The sequence below is a fragment of the Artemia franciscana genome, chromosome 16 (assembly GCF_032884065.1).
Source record: "Artemia franciscana chromosome 16, ASM3288406v1, whole genome shotgun sequence".
Lineage (NCBI taxonomy): Eukaryota > Metazoa > Arthropoda > Branchiopoda > Anostraca > Artemiidae > Artemia > Artemia franciscana.
In genome coordinates this window covers 31,549,533-31,574,122 of record NC_088878.1, presented here as the reverse complement: position 1 = coordinate 31,574,122, position 24,590 = coordinate 31,549,533, and the positions used below count along the sequence as shown (strand labels likewise).

The 24,590-nt window shown below is 32.3% G+C and overlaps 1 protein-coding gene across 1 annotated transcript in view; it reads right to left on the bottom strand.

Moving 5' to 3' along the window:
- The window catches only part of LOC136037343 (succinate--CoA ligase [ADP-forming] subunit beta, mitochondrial-like), a gene marked incomplete in the record, with an annotated part of 168,344 nt that overhangs the window by 68,514 nt on the left and 75,240 nt on the right, over nucleotides 1-24,590 (bottom strand). The window contains 1 exon segment of the mRNA XM_065720015.1: nucleotides 13,073-13,237. Within this exon segment, the coding sequence (XP_065576087.1) occupies nucleotides 13,073-13,237 (165 nt within the window).

Here is a 24,590-nt window from a genome sequence, read left to right as displayed (position 1 = left end):
CATCAGCCGAAAAATAATGTTGAAGGAGACAACTCAAAGCCTCAAAAATAAATGCTATTAATACCAGTTTATATATATATATATATATATATATATATATATATATATATATATATATATATATATATATATATATATATATATATATATATATACATATATATATATATATATATATATATATATATATATATACCAAAAATTAATAAGAACATATATAAAATCATTAGATTGAGGGAGACTAGAGGATTTACGAAAGTTGAGGGAGTACTTGAAGTGTAAGAGGAGCGTTACTACTGGGCGTGAGATCTCACAATGAAATATTCTCCTTGGATTGCTTTGATTTGAAAGATTTAGTATATATTGGCTTTTTTTTAATGAAGGAGGCAAGCCCACAACCCCCATGAAATTTCCATTAGGTTTTTAGCACGCAGCGAGTAAAATAAAATGAGATTAAACTGGTTTTACGATAAAAAATTGTTTTTCTTATATTCTCCTTGAGTTGCTTTGACTTGAAAGATTTAGTATATCTTGGCTTTTTTGAAGGAGGCAAGCCCATAACCCCCATGAAATTTTCATTAAGTTTTTTGCATTCATTTATGAAATAAGGCTTCCTATAAGAAATAAAAGACCAGGGGATATGGTTAGATTCTGGGGAAGAATAGCATCACCGTTTGATGAAGAATCAGTTAAGATGGCATTTCAGGAAATGTTTTTAAACAATGAGTGGCATTCACATTCATATCAGGTAACTAAGGTTCTGAATAGATAGGAAGTGTCCGGGACATTGAATAGCGGAGACGGCTGGAACTATTGAAAATGCTGCGCCAAAACCAAAGGAAATAAAGACAATTCCAATAGAACAATATCTAAATTTGTGGCACGATGAAACAATATATCGGAAAAACTTGAGATTTCTGCTGAAATAAAAGTGACATGGGAACAGGACAACTTTTGTTAATTACCAGGGTAAGAGGAAATAGAATCTGACTGAAGAAACAGTAACAAACAAATAAAAGCTCAAAAAGGGATAAGTCCTTTTATTAGATAGTGAAACAGATACAAGAAGTTTTGGATATTTTGATCATACATACAGTGACCGTCATCAGCGGATAAACTAAAGTATTACAATTAAAACAAAAGATATTTATACTAAAACAACAATTACTTCCGGGTGACAAAAAGTTTCCTGGCTAAGAGGATTCAACAAACAGGGTTCATTCCAAGTCTTAACTTGTAAACTTTTCTCCTTAAGACTGCCTTAATGTCAGCAGAATTTTTAGTAAAGTGGGTACAATCTTCTCCTTCTTCCAATTGCAAAAGAAATGTTGCTGACTGAGCAGTTACACACTTATTTGGTCAATCAGTGACATATATACGATGTGGATACTTTTCGTCCGACGTAAGTAATTTTTTTTTTCTATCCAGTACTTAATCTGTTTCACTGTCTAATAAAACCTGTTTCACTGCCCAAAACCTGCCTAGTAACAATCAGAAATACCTCAGGCAGGGGGCCTCGTAGTACTTATTGAGCTAAAACAAAGAATATCCAACCAAGAAAAGAAGATTTACCGATAAAAAACTTTTTCCGATAAACGTTGAACATGATTCGAAGGTGATTGGTTATTGCGACTAATTTGGTGGGAAATGTACTCCCTATGGGCCTTGTCGTAGAGACAGGGGCATTACTACTGTTAAGTACCATGGCATAGCAAACGGAACATGTTTGAACGAAATGATTAAGTGAAAACTTACATTATAACCTAAATCTTAGAAAAATAAAGATAAACCAAAAATTCAATTTTTTTACACAAAGACCACCATATGGAGTTTACCGTTTTTGGTAGCAGTGGGCACTAAATAATAATAAAAAGACGTGGGTTAAAAAAAAGCAAAAATCAGCCAAAAACATTTGGAAGCTTAAGAAGGTTAAGAAGATATAAATTTTCTTTCAGAATGTAGACGTCTCGGGGAATCACGAACAGCTAATGTGTACGTTTTTACGAATAAAAAAAAACGTTGTTAAATTTAATTAAGTAATTTCGATTACTTATTTTCACGGTTAAACGCAAAAATACTGACGAAAAGATGGCGCTGCCCAGAAAACTTTATAATTTTGAAATAACCAAACGAAAATTATTCGAAAATCGCCATGTTCCGATCCGATTCGACCAAAGACGGGTCCAAGGGGTTATTTTTTTTATTGACGTCCTCGGTATATGAAAACAAGTTTATTTAAGGAGAATTCAAGATGGGTTAGGGTTAACAGCGGAATTACGGACAAACTTGGTAACTACGTAAGAAATACTGAGATGAGATACGATAAAAATAAGTAAGTAAAAGCAAAAGTTGGAAGCATACAACAATGTTGAAAGTTCGTTAAAATTAAAAATAAAAGCAAATGTAATAGGCCTAATATAAGCGAAAAAAAAAACAAAGAAAAGAAAAGAAAAAATTACATTAATATTTAGACAGCCACCCAATGTATTTTTTTTTTTAAAGTATAGAATATGCCTGAGAAAAATATTGACATAAAAAAAAAAAAAAAAAAAAAAAAAAAAAAAAAAAAAAAAAAAAAAAAAAAAAAAAAAAAAAAAAAAGCTTTTTCATGTTTAGTTACAATACGCTAGACATCTCTTGTGAGAAGCCTACTTGCATATAACTAGAACTCTATGAGAATAAGTTAGATTTATCGATCCATGATTTTGTCTAACCTTCTGAAACTTTCTAGAAACTTGTATATATATATATATATATATATATATATATATATATATATATATATATATATATATATATATATATATACATTGGTTTAAAATGGACTAAGCTTAAATATGAAAAATTAAATGAAAAAAAAACTAGTTTCTTTAACTGAAAGTAAGGAGCGACATTAAAACTTAAAACGAACAGAAATTACTCCGTATATGAAATGGGTTGTCCCCTCCTCAACGCCTCGCTCTTTACGCTAAAGCTTTTAATTGTTTTAAAAAGTAGAATTGTGGCAAAGAGTCAAACTTTAGCGTGAAGAGCGAGGGATTGCGGAGGGGACAACCCATTTCATATACGGAGTAATTTCTGTTCGTTTTAAGTTTTAATGTCGCTCCTTACTTTCAGTTAAAAAAACTAGCTTTTTTTATTTAATTTCTGAACGTTTTTGAATTAATACATGTTTGATTTTGGCTCTCCGCACATAAATTATTAAAATGAAATTTGTATATTAATTCTTTTTTGGCTAAATGGCTTTCTCTTAGTTTTGATCAGACGATTTTGAGAAATAAGGGATGGGGAAGGAGAGCTAGCTGCACTCCAATTTTTCGGTTACTTAATAAGGCTACTAGAACTTTTAATTTTTAACGAACGTTTTTATTAGTAAAAAATATGCGTAACTTAAGAATCAACTTACGTAACAAACTTTTATATTCTTATATTTTTATTATGTGTACGAGGGGGTTTGTACCCTCGTTAATACCTCGCTCTTTACACTAAATCGTAAGTTTTGTCCCAATTCTTTAAGAATGACCCCTGAATCAAAAAGGCCGTAGAATAAATAGTTGAAATTACTAAAAATACTTTAGCATAAAGAGCGAGGTATTTATCTCCTGCTAAATACCTCACTCTTTATGCTAAAGTATTTTTAGAACCCCTCATATGCGTAATAGTCTCTGTTCAATTTAAATTTCAATGCTATTCCTTACTTTCAATTGAAAAAAACGTTTTCATGTTTATTTTTTTATTGTTTTTTTTTTTATAGTAATGCTAGAAAATCCTGCGCCCTTTTCATTGAATTTTTCTTCCCCCATGACATATTCCTCCAAGGAAAGATCCTCCCACATAGCCCCTTCCCATTAACCCCACCCCCAAACCAAGAAAATCCCCCTGAAAACGTCTGTACACTTCCCAATAACCATTACTATATCTAAACACTGGTCAAAGTTTGTAACTTGCAGCCCCTCCCCCAGGGATTGTGGGGGAGTAAGTCATTCCCGAAGACATAGTTATTGTGGTTTTCGACTATGCGGTACAAAATGGCTATCTCAAAATTTTAATCCGTTGACTTTTGGAAAAAATGAGCGTGGGAGGGGGCCTAGGTGCCCTCCAATTTTTTGATCTTTTAAAAAGGGCACTAGAACTTTTCATTTCCGTATAAATGAGCCCTCTTGCGACACTCTAGGACCACTTGTTCGATACGATGACCCCTGGGGAAAAAAAAACAACAAAAAAACAAACAAACAAATAAACACGCACCCGTGATTTAGATAGGAGCTTGAAATTTTTGCTATAGGGTTCTCTGATACGGCGAATGCGATGGTGTGATTTTCGTTAAGATTATTTGACTTTTAGAGGATGTTTCCCCCTATTTTCCAAAATAAGGCAAATTTTCTCAGGCTCGTAACTTTTGATGACAAAGACTAAATTAATTGAAATTTATATATTTAGAATCAGCGTGAAAATTCGATTCTTTAGATGTATCTCTTCGCATTCCGTTTTTTAGGTTTCGTTTACTATTGAGCCGGGTCGCTCCTTACTACAGTTCGTTACCATGAACTGTTTGATGACCTTAAAGATGAGGAACAGCTTCCTGTAATAAATCGTAACCAAACCATAAATGTGAAATATCCAGAACATTGAATAGCGGAGACAGATGGAATTGGCAATGTAAAAATTTGCGGGTTGGACGTATTATACAATTATATAAAAAAAAAGTTTTTCAAATGAAAGTAAAGAGCAACATTAGAATAAAAATTAATACATATATATATATATTCAATTCAATTCAATTTATTTATAACCCATCTACAAAAAGAGGGCGGAACGCCCTTAAGATGGAGTAATAAGAAAAAAAAAAAAGGTACAAATAAATACAAATCAACACAATCAAACAATTAAATAAGTAATGCTGACCATGGGTGAGACACTATCGACATAGAAGAACGAAAATCATGAAGCCTTTTATCAATAATAGATGTAGGAGAAACTAGGCGGAATTTGTTCACTAAGTAACTATTTCTAGTCCAAGGAGGGTAACTGAGAAGGAATTTAGCATAACGAAAATATACTCTACGAACAGATAGTTTCTGAGGTTCACTAAAAAACTGCCAAACCGGACAAAGAGAAAGGAGATGAGGTACAACTAGGCTATTATAAATTTTCGCAAGATTTAATTTATCAATATGTTTAATATTAGATGCAATTGAAGCATAAGCAATTCTCAGTTTTTTCTTCAAAAGTTCAAGGGATAAATTCACAGTTTCTTTCATATTTTTTCCAATAGGATTTCCAAGGTAAACTAATTTTTGAGAAAGGGGGACATGAACATTAGCTAAAGATAAAAAAATAGGGCCATTTATCTCTTTAAAATTGAAAGCTACAACAGCAGTTTTATCAACATTGAAAGAAAGCCCAATATTTTTATATTCATTATAAAGCTGATTAAACGAGTTTTCACATCCACTAAAAGTACGGCTTAGATTCAAAACGTCATCTGCAAAAGTTATTAAAGACAAGTTAAATCCACGGTGAATACAACTAAAATTAACAGAATTTTGGGCATTTAAAACAGAGTTATTAAATAAAGAAGGTGAGGTAAGGCCACCTTGACGGACTCCTTTCAAAATATTAAAAAGGGAAGATCCCCCCTTTAACTTCGCCTTAAGGTGATGGTACATATACAGAAGGCACTTCACTATACAAAAATTTAACCCTCTTTTATACGCTTCAAATAAAACTTGGGAAAAAATACAAGAGTCGAAAGCACGAGCAACATCTAAAGCACAAAGGATAATATGGGATCTACTTCTTTCTGCATCAGCAAGAACATTCATTAAAGCAAAAAGGGCATGCTCACGGCTAATACCTTTTTGGTAACCAAACTGGTGGGGTGGGACATAACATTTAGAAACAATTTCATCCAATATAACTGACTCAAACAATTTAAAAACAGTACAAGAAACTGTTATAGGTCGGAACGAATCACACGAAGTAAAATCCTTTTTGCCTTTTTTCGGGATAGGGGTTATTTGACCAACTGTAAATTGATAAGGAACAACTCCGTTTTCAATAGACATTTGAAAAAGTAGAGATAAATGATTAAAAAGAAGAGCACTTGCATAATCAAAATGTCTGGCAGTAATTCCATCAACTCCCGCAGAATTTCTTTTCTTTAGTTTTTGACAATAAAACGATACATCACTTGGCTTAATAATAAATGTCGAGGGTTCGTGTTTCTTCAGACAAGCACTTAATTCTTTTTCAAATTTTGACTCAAGAGCAGGATCGGGAGAAGAAAACTCATGCTTATAATAATTTATCCACTCAGGCTCAGGAATATTATTTGCACTAATGTGTTCACAAGGGCGTTCAAATTTTTTCCAGAGCTTCGAAGGGTTCTCTGCAATTTTATGAGCGTTTTTCTCAATAAGATCAACCTTATGTTTTCTTAACACTTTAGCAAAAAAAACGTTTAGAACGTAGCCGCAGACCATTTATAGTCCCAGACTTAGGCCTGCCGCAATCCCTCCAAATATTGAACCAAATTTTAGAAGACTCGCACGCAGAAATAAGGGAAGGGTTTTTTGACCAACCCTGAACTTGAGAGCCTTTCCTAATACGCTTGCACGGGACAGCTGAAGCTTCAGCACACTTTAATGCATGGTTAATTTCAGCTAGATAGGTGGTAAGTCCGATGGCTATTTCTTTCTCACTAAGGCCAGAGCGCGTGCACAGCAAACGAAAGGGCACCTTTATTTTATTTAATATTCTGTCACATTCAATATATATATATATATATATATATATATATATATATATATATATATATATATATATATAGGAGGGGGTGCACCACCTCGTCAATACCTCGCGCCAAGAATGGGGTATTAACGAGGGGGTGAAACCAATCATATACGTAATAATTTCTGTTCGTTTTAAGTTTTAATGTTGCTTCTTACTTTCAGTTGAAAAAACTTGTTTTTTTTTATGTTTAATTTCTGATCGTTTTTAAATAATACTGGAAAATCCGGCGCCCCCTATATGGAACAATTGTCTTCCCCAATGAAAAATACCTCCATGGAGAGATCATCACACATATTGCTCCTTACTTTTAGTTGAAAAAACTTTTTTTTATTTAATTTCTGATCAATTTTAAATACTGCTGGAGAATCCAGCACCCCCTTCATAGAAATATCCCTTCCCCCATGAAAACAACCTCTATGGAAGATCCTCCCATGTAACCCCCCACCCTCCCCACATGAAAAAATCCCTCCTAAAAGCGTCTGTATACTTTCCAATACCCAATACTATATGTAAACAATGGGCAAAGGTCATAACTTACAGCCATTCTAAAGGGGACTGTGGGGGATTAAGTCATCCTCAAAGAGATAGTTATTAAATTTTCGACTATGCTGAACAAAATGGCTATCTTAAAATTTTGATCGGGTGACTTCGGTAAAAAAATGAGCGTGGGAGGGGGCCTGTTTGCAATTCAATTTTTTCGGTAACTTATAAAGGGTACTAAAATTTTTAATTTTCGTTCAAATGAAACCTCTCGCGATATTCTAGGATCACTGGGTCGATACGATCAGCCCTGAGAAGAAAAAAACCATCAAAAAAACAAATGAACACGCGTTAAAATACAAAATTCCACATTTTTGCAGACAGGAGCTTGAAACCTCTACAGTAGAGTTCTCTGATACGCTGGATCTTATGGTTTGATTTTCATTAAGATTTTATGACTTTTAGGAGGTGTTCCTCCTTTTTGTTCGAAAATAAAGCAGATTTTTCTCAGGCTCGTAACGTTTGATGGGTAAGACTAAAATTGATGAAACTTATATATTTGAAATCAACATAAAAATCCTATTCTTCTTATGTATTCACTGGTATCAGAATTACGTTTTTTAGAGTTTTGGTTACTATTGAGCCGGGTCGCTGCTTACAGTTCGTTACCACGAACTGTTTGATGAAAGAGTTAACAGTAGATCTGAAAACTTACTTTGGCGGCGTATTTGTTTTAAATGTGGGAAGAAATTAATTTTGGGTGTTGCGTATAGCCCTCCAGAGAATAGTTCGTACAGTCGAGAAAATACTTGAGAAATTTTAGGTAATGAATTGTCGCTAATACAAGAAAGTTATAGTGAGCTGTAGTGCGTTTTGATGGGGGATTTTAATACTTATACCGATATTAAGGTTGAGATTCCAGATTTATTAATCCCAGATTTAGGAGATTTGGTCCCCATTTGTTGTAGAATACCGCGAAGTAATGAGGATATAAAAAAGAAAATAAATGTTTGGGGAAGAAAGCTCCTGACGCTTTGTGGGGAACACGGTCTGATTATTGCGAATGGAAGGTTTGGAAATGATAAGGGTAGGGGCAAGTTTACTTGCCTTTCGGGCCCAACTTCATGTGTTATGGATTATGCACTTATTAATATGCAATTTGCACCTGGATGTACTAGATATTCTAGTACATGGATCTACTAGAATTACTGGACTCGATCATAGAGCTATTAAGCATATAGTGAAGACTGGGCGGCTTCATGACGGTGGTCCTCAAGTGAAAAACTTATGTAATGTGGAGCTTAGATCAGATGGTTTAGGAGAACAAATTAGAAATGATTTAACAGATAATGATTTTGAAGCATTTAAAAGGGAGCTTTTGAAGTTGCATGTAACACATAAGTTGAAAGCGTTAGAAGAGGATGGAAGAGATGTAAATGGTATAATTATGGAGCTAAATTAAATAATGGGTAGTTTTGCAGAATCGCGTAACCTGACAACAAAAGAAAGATAGAATGAGCAATATTTTGATTTAAAATGTAAGTTAATAAAAGAAAAAGAGTCGTTTGAAAGAATGTGATAGCGCTGAATTTAAGATTGGCCGAATATAAAGATAAAAGAAGAGATTATAAAAGATTAATAAAAAGGAAAAATAAGTTTAAGAAAAAGAAGAAATTGCATATTGCAGATGATTTTACAAATGAAAGACTTCAAAAATTTTTTGGGGTTATAATAGGAACAATGGTGGAAAAGGAAATACCCAGGTTGCTCCAGACACAAATTCATGGCATGATTACCTGGAAGGCTTGGAAGGTCATTGTTTAAAAATACAAGAGGTAGCACACACCCCAGAGATGATTGTTTATCCTATGAGGGAATATGATTTTGATTTAGTAGGTGAAGTGAATAATGATGAGATCAAGTTGGAATTCAAGAATTTAAAAAGAGTTTCGGCTGCAGGTGTTGACGGTGCACCAATAACACTATTTAAGAATTTTTTTTTCAATTTTTATGTTGATAACTGTTTTTCTTTGTAATAAGGTGTTCTTCAGGACAATGGCTAAGTGACTGCAAGAGATTATTGCTTAGGGCGCTTTCTAAGAGAGGGAACCCCAAGGTGCATGAGAATTATCGTTTAATAGCACATGTCCCTGCTTTAAGTAAAGTAATGGAGAAAATACTAGATACCAGGCTTTCTAAATGGTTAAATAAATATAATATCATACATGAAGAACAAGGAGGTTTAAGGACAGGAAATGGGACTGTAAATAGAATATTTATTTTAAAGGCATTAATTGATAAGTGTAGAAAGGGAAAAACTAGTCTTTATGTTGGATTTCTGGACCTCCATAAGGCGTTCGACAGTGTCGACAGAAAGCAATGGAAGGATGCCCTGTTCAGAATTGACCTTTCTCGTTTGTTTGTGAGGTTGAAAGTGAGTATGTATATTTGTGTGAGAGGAATCGGGTTAGTTGGTAACAGGTTTCCTAGGCTTTTTAATATTAAGCTGGGAGTAAAACACGGCAGGAATTTTTCTCCTAAATTGTTTAGTATTTTTATGAGTGATGTTGTTGATTTTCTAGAGAATAGATGGGCTCCCAAAGTTAGTCATGGGACCCATAAACTATCACTTTTATTATTTGCAGATAATATTGCTTTGGTGGCTAGTACATCGCAAGATCTGCTTCTGAGTCTCATAGAAGAATATTTGCAGATGAAAAAGGCTGAATGTTGAAAAAAAATGAAGTTGTTATTAAAAAAAGAAAGTAAGTGATAAAGGTAATTATAGACTTTAATTTTTAATAATAAGGAACTGAATGTAAGTAAAAGAATAGGAATTGCTTTATCAGAAAATGGAAGTTTAAAGAGTAATGGTGACGAAATAATTGATAAAGGTAAAGTGGCCGTGACTGCAGATTTTAGAAACCCGACGAAAATGGGAATTAATAGCCTAAAAATGCATAAAAGAATATTTAATACAAATGTTTTGCCAGTTATACAATATGGAGCAGAGATTTGGGATGGAGAAGCGTTACAGCAGTTGGAGTCCCTCCAGCTCCAGTATTATAAAAGAGTGTTTGGGTTAAATCAGACAAATCATTCACAGGCTCCGAAAGGTGATATGGGCCTGTTTTCGTAGAAACTACGTAGGTCTATTTTAATGCTTAGATTTTTGTTGAAGCTCATGTGTAATGAAGACAGACTGTTAAGATCAGCTTATGATCAGATGTTAAATTATGGTTTAAAAACGTCGTAGCCGTCCCAAATAAGTCGCTACTAGAAAAAGTGAGAATGCCTTACTTATGGAATGATGGTCGTGATTCCTATGACCCACCTGATCCTGAAGGGTGGTATGTGTGTCCTCTCTGTAAACACGAGGACGAATATTTGGACCATTTCCTCCGGAAGTGCCCAGTATTCTCTGATTTAAGGGAAAATACTTACATGGGATTGTTTTGCTGTTTCTTGATATTTTAAAAAGTAATAATCCAACCACAATATTTCGTGTTGGTGTGTACATAGATAAAAGCTTAGTAAGAAAAGTTCATACAATTAATTATTATATAGAATCAAAAAAATTCTCACTAAATTACCATTAGGTTATTTTTTCGCTATGTATTATGTTTCTGTGTGTTTTGTAACTTGTTCTGTTCATGATTTAATCTTATTAATTTAATTAATTAATTATTAATTTATTAATTAATTAAGGTTATTAAGTTTTGTGTCTATATGGCTCTTGGGCCTTTGAAATACACGACCTATCTATATATCTATAAATAAATCCCATTAAACACACTGTCTAATAGAATAAACTAGAAACTATACGAATTTTAAAATGATTACCAAGGCGATAATAAAACCAAATATATTAATAGAATAGATTTAGAAAAACAGATATTAAAAGAGACTTCTTGTGATTCAATGAAAGTGGTTTTGCTTTGTGTTTCAGCATGTCCAAACTTTATACCCAATCTTTAGAGCTCATATTTGGCAACAAACACGTGTTTTGAACACCAAATTTAATTACAAATGTTTACAACAACTACAAGACTTGACACTATCACATTCCGATGTTCTAACATTAATTAAACTAATTAAATAATTCTGACCAAGTTATTTTCAATAACGAGTGTTCCATACCATCGACACCCATAAAATGAATTTTAGGGGGGGGGGCTTACCTGGTCTAATCGGCACCTCCAATGCTGTGTAATAGAAATTTCGGAACAAAAATATAAAAATATATTATTCAGCCAGGGGGGGGGCGGCCACCCCCCCCTTATTGGTGCTCATGTTCCATGCATTATAAACTTTAAATACAGTAACTTACAAGTTCCAGTAGAATCTTCAGCTAAAGGATTAACTTCAACCATTAACGCATCTTTCTCATTTATCATTTATTTTTATCATTTATTTTTATCATTTATTTTTATCATTTATTTTTATCATCTTTATCATTTATTTAACAACCATTAACGCATTAATGGATTAACGCATTAATAACAACCATTATTTATTTAACAACCATTTATCAACCATTAACGCATCTTTCTCATTTATCCTTTATTTTTATCATTTATTTTTATCATCTTTATCATTTATTTTCAATAACGAGTGTTCCATACCATCGACACCCATAAAATGAATTTTAGGGGGGGGGGGGGCTTACCTGGTCTAATCGGCACCTCCAATGCTGTGTAATAGAAATTTCGGAACAAAAATATAAAAATATATTATTCAGCCAGGGGGGGGGGCGGCCACCCCCCCCTTATTGGTGCTCATGTTCCATGCATTATAAACTTTAAATACAGTAACTTACAAGTTCCAGTAGAATCTTCAGCTAAAGGATTAACTTCAACCATTAACGCATCTTTCTCATTTATCATTTATTTTTATCATTTATTTTTATCATTTATTTTTATCATTTATTTTTATCATCTTTATCATTTATTTAACAACCATTAACGCATTAATGGATTAACGCATTAATAACAACCATTATTTATTTAACAACCATTTATCAACCATTAACGCATCTTTCTCATTTATCCTTTATTTTTATCATTTATTTTTATCATCTTTATCATTTATTTTCAATAACGAGTGTTCCATACCATCGACACCCATAAAATGAATTTTAGGGGGGGGGGGGGCTTACCTGGTCTAATCGGCACCTCCAATGCTGTGTAATAGAAATTTCGGAACAAAAATATAAAAATATATTATTCAGCCAGGGGGGGGGGCGGCCACCCCCCCCTTATTGGTGCTCATGTTCCATGCATTATAAACTTTAAATACAGTAACTTACAAGTTCCAGTAGAATCTTCAGCTAAAGGATTAACTTCAACCATTAACGCATCTTTCTCATTTATCATTTATTTTTATCATTTATTTTTATCATTTATTTTTATCATTTATTTTTATCATCTTTATCATTTATTTAACAACCATTAACGCATTAATGGATTAACGCATTAATAACAACCATTATTTATTTAACAACCATTTATCAACCATTAACGCATCTTTCTCATTTATCCTTTATTTTTATCATTTATTTTTATCATCTTTATCATTTATTTTCAATAACGAGTGTTCCATACCATCGACACCCATAAAATGAATTTTAGGGGGGGGGGGGGCTTACCTGGTCTAATCGGCACCTCCAATGCTGTGTAATAGAAATTTCGGAACAAAAATATAAAAATATATTATTCAGCCAGGGGGGGGGGCGGCCACCCCCCCCTTATTGGTGCTCATGTTCCATGCATTATAAACTTTAAATACAGTAACTTACAAGTTCCAGTAGAATCTTCAGCTAAAGGATTAACTTCAACCATTAACGCATCTTTCTCAGTAAATAATTTGTAAACCTTCTGAAAAATGTCGGCAGCTTCTTGTTTCTTTTCTCCAATCATTCCCAAACGTTCTGCTATGGACAGTGCCTGTTCTTCACTCATTCCTTTAGTAAAGAAAAAATCAAGTAGTAAAGCGAAAATAAAGACAAAAATGTTAATAAAGAGAAACAAAAATGAAATTTGTTCCACTCATTCTTGTCCTTTCTTCATTCCTCATGTTCTTGACTCATTCCTTTAATACAGAGAAATCTAAATAATAAAGAGAAAATGAAAATAAAAATGTTAATAAAGAGAAACAAAAATGAAAATAGTTTCACTCATTCTTGTTCTTCACTCATTCCTCTACGCTCTTCACACATTCCTTTAATAAAGAGAAATTAAATAATAAAGAGAAAATAAAGATAAAAATGTTAATAAAGGGAAATAAAAAAGGAAAATTGTTACACTCATTCTTGTTCTTCGCTAATTTCTCTATGTTCTTCAGTCTTTTCTTTAATAAGTAGAAAATTAAATAATAAAGAGAAAATAAAGATAAAAGTCTTAATAAAGAGAAAGAAAAATGACAATTGTTTCACTGATTCTTGTTCTTCACTCATTCCTCTACGTTCTTCTGTCATTTATTTAATAAAGATAAAATTAGCTAATAAAGAGAAAATAAAGATAAAAATCTTAATACAGAGAAAGAGAAATGAAAATTGTTTCACTGATTCTTTTTCTTCACTTATTCCTCTACGTTCTTCACTCATTCCTTTAATAAAGAGAAAATTAAATAATAAAGAGAACATAAAGCTAAAAATGTAAATAACGAGAAATAAAAAGGGAAAATTGTTCCACTCATTCTTGTTCTTCGCTCATTCCTCTATATTCTTCACTAATTCCTTTAATAAAGAGAAAACTAAATAATATAGAGAAAATAAAGATAAAAATGTTAATACAGAGAAACAAAAATGAAACTGTTTCACTCATTCTTGTTCTTCATTTATTCATCTATGTTCTTCACTCATTCCTTTAATAAATAGAACATTAAATAACAAAGAGAAAATAAAGATAAAAATCTTAATAAAGAGAAAGAAAAATGAAAATTGTTTCACTCATTCCTCTGCGTTCTTCACTCATTCCTTTAATAAAGAGGAAATTAAATAATAAAGAAAAAATAATTACGTAACAAAGAGAAAAAAAAATGAAAATTATTTTGGCATAATATCTTGCAAATAATAGGGTTCGATAGACTATGTTCCATCATTGTAAACGTACTTGAGTTCGATCTGAATGTTTGTAGGGGGATGAGGGAGAGGGTAACGGTCATAGGAATCTTCATAGGGAGAGGAGACTTTAAAAAGAAACTTTAAGGTAACATTTCCTGATTTTTCTGAGAAAACTATTGGACCATTCTAAGCCTTTGGATCGTTCTCGCCAGTTGTTCTAACAGTAGCGGCTATTATACTCTGTCCGTTGTATAGATTTTCTTTAGTTGTACAACTATTTACGGGTCAGTATTTGACCGTTGCTCGTTGGAGTCTGTTTGTATAACTATTTACGGGTATAAAGTTAAAACAAAAGAGTGACACATCGCAAAATATAGAATACATGGAAAATATAAAATTTGGGCATATTTTTTGCAAATTATCCCTAAAGCGCTTCACTTTACTTTACCCTCATCCCCCACATAGCCCAAATTACATATTTACCACGCATTTCACCATACGTCACTCTTTTTGTTTCATTTTTTCTTAAAAAAATTAACATTTTTTTAAAATTACATTTATTACATTTTTTTGTATTTTTTTTTTTTTTTTTTTGTTTTTTTTTTGTAATTTAAAAATTACATTTTTGTACTTGCATATGGACTACTGTTGTTGTTGACCTGTTGTAAAACCGGTTTCTCTCTGGGCACTCGGAGATAATTAGCGTAGTCTGAGTAATGTAAACTACTATGCAGTTATATTTTAATTAAATATTTAATGTACAGGGTTGGTTAGGTTAGGTAAAGTATTTAATATAAAGCGTTCTGAGTGGCCAACTTACCATAATTCTCTGTTGTAGTTTCCGCAATTTTGATGCTAAAGTATTATATTTTCGTAATATTTTGGTATATTCAATTACGATTAACCTAACTTCACTTCTTCAGTGTGGTCGATATAATATGTAAGTACCTCCATTTTAAATAGTGGTATAGGTATAATAGAAAAGGTCTGGTTTTATTTAGTCAATTTTACTACAAAAAATCTTTGAGTCAGGACAAATATGTTGTTTTCTTTTTTTGCACTTTCCTATTATGAAAAAAACGCCCCTCCCCGAATATTTATGACAAACCTGAATAAATCAAATATTTTTACTTTGATGAAAGTAACACATTTACATCACAGAAGCCGGGATTTCAAGCTATAGCAAATATCATTTTAGCAAATGATTCAAAGCAAAAATAATATACTGGTCCCAAAATTTCAGCAGCAACCAGACATCAGGAGTGTCATGTATAAAGGAACAACCCCCCGCCCCCAGTTTTCAGCCATACGGTAAAAAAATGATTCCGTTAAATAGTGGCACGGTGTACCGATATTTTAAGGGTTCAATTTTTCTTTATAGGGTAAATCGGCTGATGGAAATATACGACGGAAAATCAATGCAAGACTCTAAGCCTCAGTCGGTAAAAATTACCAGCTAGTCGGTAAAATCCATTGCACCCTCCTAACATTTTGGCTAGTGACGCCTCTGCCATACATTAAAAACATAATCGGAAAAGATTTATGACTAGAAAGTAGGAATAAAAGTCTTATAATTAAAATATCTAAATAGATTAATAGCTTCGTCTAATTTTCAAAATATTGCATTTTCAAATTTAAATACCAATTAATTATCTTAAAAAACAACAAAAAACAAAGACATTAGAAAACTTTAAAAACCTAATCGAAAAAGTACGAATAAAAGATTTATAATTAAAATCAAACAGTTCGTGGTAACGAACTGTAGTAAGGAGCGACCCGGCTCAATAGTAACCAAAACTCTAAAAAATGGAATTTTGATACCAATACCTACATCAAAAGAATCGCATTTTAATGCTGATTTTAAATATATAAGTTTCATTTTAGAAAATAGGGGGAAACGCCCCCTAAAAGTCATACGATCTTAACGAAAATCACACCATCAGATTCAGTGTATCAGAGAACCCTACTGTAGAAGTTTCAAGCTCCTATCTACAAAAATGTGAAATTTTGTATTTTTTGCCAGAAGGCAGATCACGGATGCGTGTTTATTTGTTGTTTTTTTTTTTTTTTTTCCCAGGGGTGATCGTATCGACCCAGTTGTCCTAGAATGTTGCAAGAGGGCTCATTCTAACGGAAATGAATAGTTCTAGTGCCCTTTTTAAGTGACCAAAAAATTGGAGGGCACCTAGGCCCCCTCCCACCCTAATTATTTTACCAAAGTCAACGGATCAAAATTCTGAGATAGCCATTTTATTCAGCGTAGTCGAAAAACCTTATAACTATGTCTTTAGGGACGACTTACTCCCCCACAGTCCCCATGGGAGGGGCAACAAGTTACAAACTTTGACCAATGCTTACATATAGTAATGGTTATTGGGAAGTGTACAGGCGTTTTCAGGAGGATTTTTTGGTTGGGGGAGGGGTTGATAAGAGGGGGATATGCTGGGGGAACTTTCCATCGATAATTTGTCATGGGGGAAGAAAATATCCATGAAGGGAGCGCAGGATTTACTAGCATTATTAAAAAAAAAACAATGAAAAAATAAATACGAAAAAGTTCTTTCAGCTGGAAGTAAGGAACAGCATTAAAACTTAAAACAAACAGAAATTATTACCCATTAGAGGGGCTCACCTCCTCCTAATACCTCGCTCCAAAAGTATTTTTAGTAATTTCAACTATTTATTCTACGGTTTATTTATTCTGGGGCCATTCTTAATGAATTGGGACAAAATTTAGGCTTTAGTGTAAAGAGCGAGGATCTGACAAGGGGGCGAACCCCCTCATATATGTAATAAAAATATGAGAATACAAAAGTTCTTTACGGAAGCTAATTTATAAGTTACGTAAATCTTTTACTAATAAAAATATTCGTAAAGAATTAAAAGTTCTAGTTGCCTTTTTAACTAACCAAAAAATCGGAGGGCAAATAGGCTTCCTCCCCCGCTCTTTTTTTCTCAAAATCATTCGATCAATCCAAAAAATGCAAATTTCGTTTTAATTATTCCTCTGCGGAGAGCCAAAATCAAAACATGCATTGATTCAAAAACGTTCAGAAATTAAATAAAAAAACAAGTTTTTTTAACTGATAGTAAGGAGCGACATTAAAACTTAAAACAAACAGAAATTACTTCGTATATGAAAGAGGCTGCTTCCTCATCAACGCCCCGCTCTTTACGCTAAAGTTTTTTACTGTTTTAAAAAGAAGAATTGAGAGACAAAGTCAAACTTTAGCGTAAAGAGCGGTGCGTTGATGAGGAAGCAGCCTCTTTCATATACGAAGTAATTTCTGTTCGTTTTAAGTTTTAATGTCGCTCCTTACTTTCAGTTAAAAATACTTGTTTTTTTTTTATTTAATATTAAAATAGATCAATAGCTTTTTCGAAGTTTATAAATATTACATCTTCAAATTAAAATACCGATTAGTTATCTATCGTAGATACGTGATCGACGTAACCGGATTGGATCCGCTCTCTTTGAGGGAGTCAGGGGGGGGGTCCAGTGCTTTGGCGAGTTCGGTGCTTATGGACGTGCTAGGACGATGAAAATTGGTAGGCGTGTCAGGGACCTGTACAAATTGACTCGATTTCCCCAATTCAACCATCTGTGGGGCTGAAGGGAGGGGAAAATTAGAAAAAAAGAGGTATTCTCAACTTACGAGTGGGTGATCGGATCTTAATGAATTTTCATATTTAAAAGGACCTCGTGTCTCAATCTCTTATTTTAAATCCCGACCGGCATTAAGTATCTAATTTTCCTTTTAAATCAATCTATTGATTCTTAGAATTTAGCTAGAGCTCATGCCATATGAGCTCTTAGCTCTTGTTCTGAACACTTCTTACCCTACGGGTAGTTAAGTTGTTTTAGGGGTCTCAAAGGCAATTTGATACATGGTATAAACAACTTACAATCAGTATTTTCTAATCTAATGTTCAACAACAGAGTCTAGCAAAAGGATCATAATACTGATTTTACATCCATAGCGGGTTTTTCAGATTTCAATAATTTTTGTAGATGGAAGAAAATGTAAATTTCTTCAAAAAAGAAAAAAAATATGTAGGCTATTGTATTATCACCATTTCAAGAGGGAGAAAGAGTTTTTTTATTTCCAGTTTTAAAATATTGTCTATTTATATTCTAACAAATTCAGTTTTTCAATGCAGTGAACAAGACGGAAATCTACTTTAGCATGGAATTCAGCGCAAGAGAAGTCAATGCTCAAGGTTATTTCAGCAGTATTAAACCACTCGAGCTGATATTCCGAAAAGCCTGGACACAATAAGTATGGGCGCCAATGAGGTTGATAGAGGGGCAGTTGGCCCCAAGGATTAAAACAGATTACCTTTTTCAGAAATTTATTTGGAAAAAATCAGAAAAATAAAGTTGATACCTCCGTAGATAAAAAAAAAAAACACATTTTATCTTCATTAAAACAAAATTAAAAACAGCCCCCCTTAGTTTTGGTAAATTGACCCACACTACAACAAGCAATAAGAGAATTATTTTCGAATTTTGAATAATGCATGATTTATTAATTCCCTCAAAATCGAGGAGTATTTAAAATATATAAATTAAACTGAACGAATACTTCAACAAACAAAACAGAACAAAGCTTAAAAATACAGGATTCAAAATACAACTGAATAATATACGTAAAAAAAAAAAAAAAAAAAAACAATCAACCATTATCTAAATTCTAGAAAAAAGGAGCATATTTTCATACATACGATTAAATTATCTATTTTATTTATAGATAATTCCAATGACTCTTCGACTTTTTAATCTCAAAAATAATTCAGTTTTACTAAAACAATTTGAATAATATATAAAGCAAATTATTGAAATTCCCGACAAAATTACCCGACTTAGTCCGTTCTACATTCAGATAAACGTTCAACTTCACTTAGCTGCACTTGAGCAGGTTAGCTGCACATGAGCAACTGAGTCCTCATCTAATATCATTTCTATTCGGATGGATATCACGGCTTCCCCGAAAATCAGCACTTCAATTATCTCTATTTTTTTTGGAGTTCCCCGATTTTACACGGAAGAAAAGAGTTTGCCGAAATCTTCCCGAGAATTCAGTATTTGTATTCGGTGTTAAAGCTCGAATATTTCGGAGCGCTAACTTTACCGAATAAATCAACTTGCTATCGCGAGAAATCGCGATACTTTTTCCGAGAAATTCGGAAACTTTTCGGGAAAAATTTTGGAAAAACCAATTTTCTTTCGGGAGAAATTTCGGAAACCTTCCCGGAAAAATTTGGGAGAAACCAATTTTCTTTCGGGGAAAATTTCGGAAACCTGAAACATTTGGTGAAAGTAGAAGCACTGACAAGAACTTCGCTTGGTTATGTTTGTCGAAAACTCAATATTTTTGTAGATAAGGAAATACGAAAAATAATTCTCCCTAGGTCACCTTAATTAAATGGAACCCTTTATTTCTAGGTAGTCATGGCAAAGGAGTTCCGTGATGGGATCAAAATAACAAACAGAGCTTCAGACTTATTCAAATAGTTCTAATAGTTGAAAAAATATTTAAAGCAAAAGAATTTCAAGGGCAGTTTAAGATAAGACTCGTTGCATAAAATGAACTGTCAAAAGCCCTGACGAAGCGAATTCACGTTTTGAGTCAAAACGCACACAAAAAGAAATATTGAATTAAACAGTAAACAAATATAAATAATTCAACCTTAAGAAATAAAACTAAATATTATACGAAAAGGAAATATTTGCAGGAAAAAAGGGGTGAGACATTGGACGCAGATATTTCGTGTTAGCTCTAAACTAACTTGATGGAATTACGTAATATCTTTACGAAATTGACGAGTGCCTCCATTTCTTAGTGCAAAATCTATTCGTAAAACGCGACTATATATATATATATATATATATATATATATATATATATATATATATATATATATATATATATATATATATATATCTATATATATATATAAATAAGTTGTCTGTGTGTGGATCTGTGGATGGATCAGGTGACGTCACCTGAAAAAACTGGATCAGGTGACGTCAAAACTGAAAAAACTAAAAAAAGGCAAAAACTACAAAAAAAACTAAAAACTAATAAAAAAAATAAAAAAGCTAAAAAACTAAAAAAACTAAAAAAAGGCAAAAACTACAAAAAAACTAAAAACTAATAAAAAAGCTAAAAAACTAAAAAAACTAAAAAAAGGCAAAAACTACAAAAAAAACTAAAAACTAATAAAAAAAATAAAAAAGCTAAAAAACTAAAAAAACTAAAAAAACTAAAAAAAGGTAAAAAACTAAAAAAACTAAAAACTAAAAAAAACTAAAAAAAAAGGAAAAAACTGAAAAATAAGCTAAAATAAAGGTAAAAACCAATAAAAAACTAAAAAAAAAACTGAAAAAACTAAAAAAAGGCAAAAACTACAAAAAAAACTAAAAACTAATAAAAAAAAGTAAAAAAGCTAAAAAACTAAAAAAAACTAAAAAAACTAAAAAAAGGTAAAAAACTAAAAAAAATAAAAAATAAAAAAAAACTAAAAAAAAGGAAAAAACTGAAAAATAAGCTAAAATAAAGGTAAAAACCAATAAAAAACTAAAAAGAAAAAAAGGAAAAAACTAAAAAAAATTTTCATCTAAAAAACTAAAAAAAACTAAAAAAGGTAAAAACTAAAAGAACTAAAAAAGAAAAAAATAAATGACGACACTCAAAGAGAAAGCGACCAGGACAAAAGGAATGTTCGATTAGCAATCAACAAAGCACCGGGACACAGGGAGTATAAATGACGACCAGGACATAAGTAAAAAAAAAAACTAACAAAACTAAAAAGAAGGTAAAAACTACAAGAAAACTAAAAAGAAAAAAAAACTAAAAACTAATAAAAAAACTAAAAAATCTAAAATTCTAAATAAACTAAAAAAGAAAAAAAAAGGAAAAAAATAAAGGAGAAAAACAAAACTTAAAAAAAGGCAAAAACTACAAAAAAAACTAAAAACTAATAAAAAAAGTAAAAAAGCTAAAAACATAAAAAAACTAAAAAAACTAAAAAAAGGTAAAAAACTAAAAAAAATAAAAAATAAAAAAAAACTAAAAAAAAGGAAAAAACTGAAAAATAAGCTAAAATAAAGGTAAAAACCAATAAAAAACTAAAAAGAAAAAAAGGAAAAAACTAAAAAAAATTTTCATCTAAAAAACTAAAAAAAACTAAAAAAGGTAAAAACTAAAAGAACTAAAAAAGAAAAAAATAAATGACGACACTCAAAGAGAAAGCGACCAGGACAAAAGGAATGTTCGATTAGCAATCAACAAAGCACCGGGACACAGGGAGTATAAATGACGACCAGGACATAAGTAAAAAAAAAACTAACAAAACTAAAAAGAAGGTAAAAACTACAAAAAAACTAAAAAGAAAAAAAAACTAAAAACTAATAAAAAAACTAAAAAATCTAAAAATCTAAATAAACTAAAAAAGAAAAAAAAGGAAAAAAATAAAGGAGAAAAACAAAACTAAAAAACGAATGTATATACAGACCGGGACACCGGGATACAAATGACGACCGGGACACAGGGAATATAAATGACGACCGGGACACAGGGACACAACTACAACGGGGACACCGGGGGAAACAGGGGGATATAAATGACGACCGGGACACCGGGACAGGGAATGGTCGATTAGCAATCACCATCAACAAAGCTCAAGGGCAATCATTAGAATCATGAGGTATAGATCTGAATACAGATTGTTTTCCCATGGACCATTATATGTTGCATGTTCAAGAGTCGGTAAACCTGACAATCTATTTATATGCAAAGACAATGGGACAGCAAAGAATGTTGTATATTCGCAAGTTTTACGTAGTTAAAACCATATATATATATATATATATATATATATATATATATATATATATATATATATATATATATATATATATATATATATATATATATATCTATATTCACAGGTGGGACATAGGGACACAACTACAATGGCGCGTAACTATTATGGCGCGTAACGACTTACGCGCGCGGGGGGGCTTGGGGGGGGCGCGAAGCGCCCCCACCAACTAGGTGTTGGGGTGGCGCGAAGCGCCACCCCAACAGCTAGTATATATATATATAAATAAGTTGTCTGTCTGTGGATCTGTGGTTCAGGTGACGTCATGTTTCTGTGTCGGTTGACGTCATGAAATTAGTTGTCGTCATTTTTGTTATGACGATGCTTAGTATATTGTAAAACACATTAATTTGGTTAATAATATACCATTTAAAACACCAAAATGAACATGCTGTAGTAGTCACTCGGTGAGAGAGGGTGTCAGAACGGAGAATGAAGGTCCCAGGTTCAAATCCTGGTTAGGCTAAAAAAGGTAAAAAACTAAAAACTAAAAAAAAAGGCAAATTATACAAAAAAAACTAAAAACTAATAAAAAAAATAAAAAGCTAAAAAACTAAAAAAACTAAAAAACTAAAAAAACTAAAAACTAAAAAAAAAACTTAAAAAAAAGGAAAAAACTGAAAAATAGAAGAGAAAAAGAAAACTAATAAAATTAAGAATAAAAATAAAAAAAACTAAAAAAGATAAAAACTAAAAAAAAAGTAAAAAGAAAAAAGGGAAAAAAACTAAAAAAAAATTTCATCTAAAAAACTAAAAAAAACTATAAAGGTAAAAACTAAAAGAACTAAAAAAGAAAAAAAAACTAAAAAAAGGAAAAAAACTGAAAAATAAAGGAGAAAAAGAAAACTAAAAAAATATAAATAAAATAAAAAAACTAAAAAGCTAAAAACTTCAAAAAAAACTAAAAAGAAAAAAGAAAAAAACTAAAAAACCTAAAAAAAGGTCAAAACCAATAAAAAAAAACTAAAAGGAAAAAAAGGGAAAAAATCAAAAATTTATTTCATCATATACCAATTCAAAAACGAATGTATACCGGGATGACAACCGGGACACAGGGAATATAAATGACGACCGGGACGCAGGGACACAACTACAACGGTGACGCCGGGGGCACAGGGGGGACATAAATGACGACGGGGACACAGGCAATGTTCGATTAGCAATCACCATCAACAAAGCAAGGGGCAACAAAGCTCACCATCAAACAAAGACGAACGGGACGCTCAAAGAGAAATTACAGACTGGGACACAAATGACGACCGGGATACTGGGAATATAAATGACGACCGGGACACAGGGAATGTTCAATTAGCAATCACCATCAACAAAGCTCAAGGGCAATCATTAGAATCATGAGGTATAGATCTGAATATGGATTGTTTTTCCCATGGACAATTATATGTTGCATGTTCAAGAGTCGGTAAACCTGACAATCTAAATAAATGACGACACTCAAAGAGAAAGCGACCGGGACAAAAGGAATGTTCGATTAGCAATCAACCGGGACACAGGGAGTATAATTGACGACCAGGACATAAGTAAAAAAAAAAAACTAAAAAAACTAAAAAGAAGGTAAAAACTACAAAAAAACTAAAAAGAAAAAAACAACTAAAAACTAATAAAAAAACTAAAAAATCTAAAAATCTAAATAAACTAAAAAAGAAAAAAAAGAAAAAGGAAAAAAATAAAGGAGAAAAACAAAACTAAAAAACGAATGTATATACAGACCGGGACACCGGGATACAAATGACGACGGGACACAGGGAATATAAATGACGACCGGGACACAGGGAAACAACTACAACGGGGACGCCGGGGGGTACAGGGGGATATAAATGACGACCGGGACACCGGGACACAAGGAATATAAATGACGCCCGGGACACTCAAAGAGAAATCACAGACTGGGACACCGGGACACAAATGACGACCGGGACACAGGGAATATAAATGACGACCGGGACACAGGGACATAACTACAAAGGGGACGCCGGGGTGCACAGGGGGATATATAAATGACGATGGCGACTCAGGGAATGGTCGATTAGCAATCACCATCAACAAAGCTCAAGGGCAATCATTAGAATCATGAGGTATAGATCTGAATACGGATTGTTTTCCCATGGACCATTATATGTTGCATGTTCAAGAGTCGGTAAACCTGACAATCTATTTATATGCACAGACAATGGGACAGCAAAGAATGTTGTATATTCGCAAGTTTTACGTAGTTAAAAACATATATATATATATATATATATATATATATATATATATATATATATATATATATATATATATATATATATATATATATATATCTATATTCACAGGTGGGACATAGGGACACAACTGCAATGGCGCG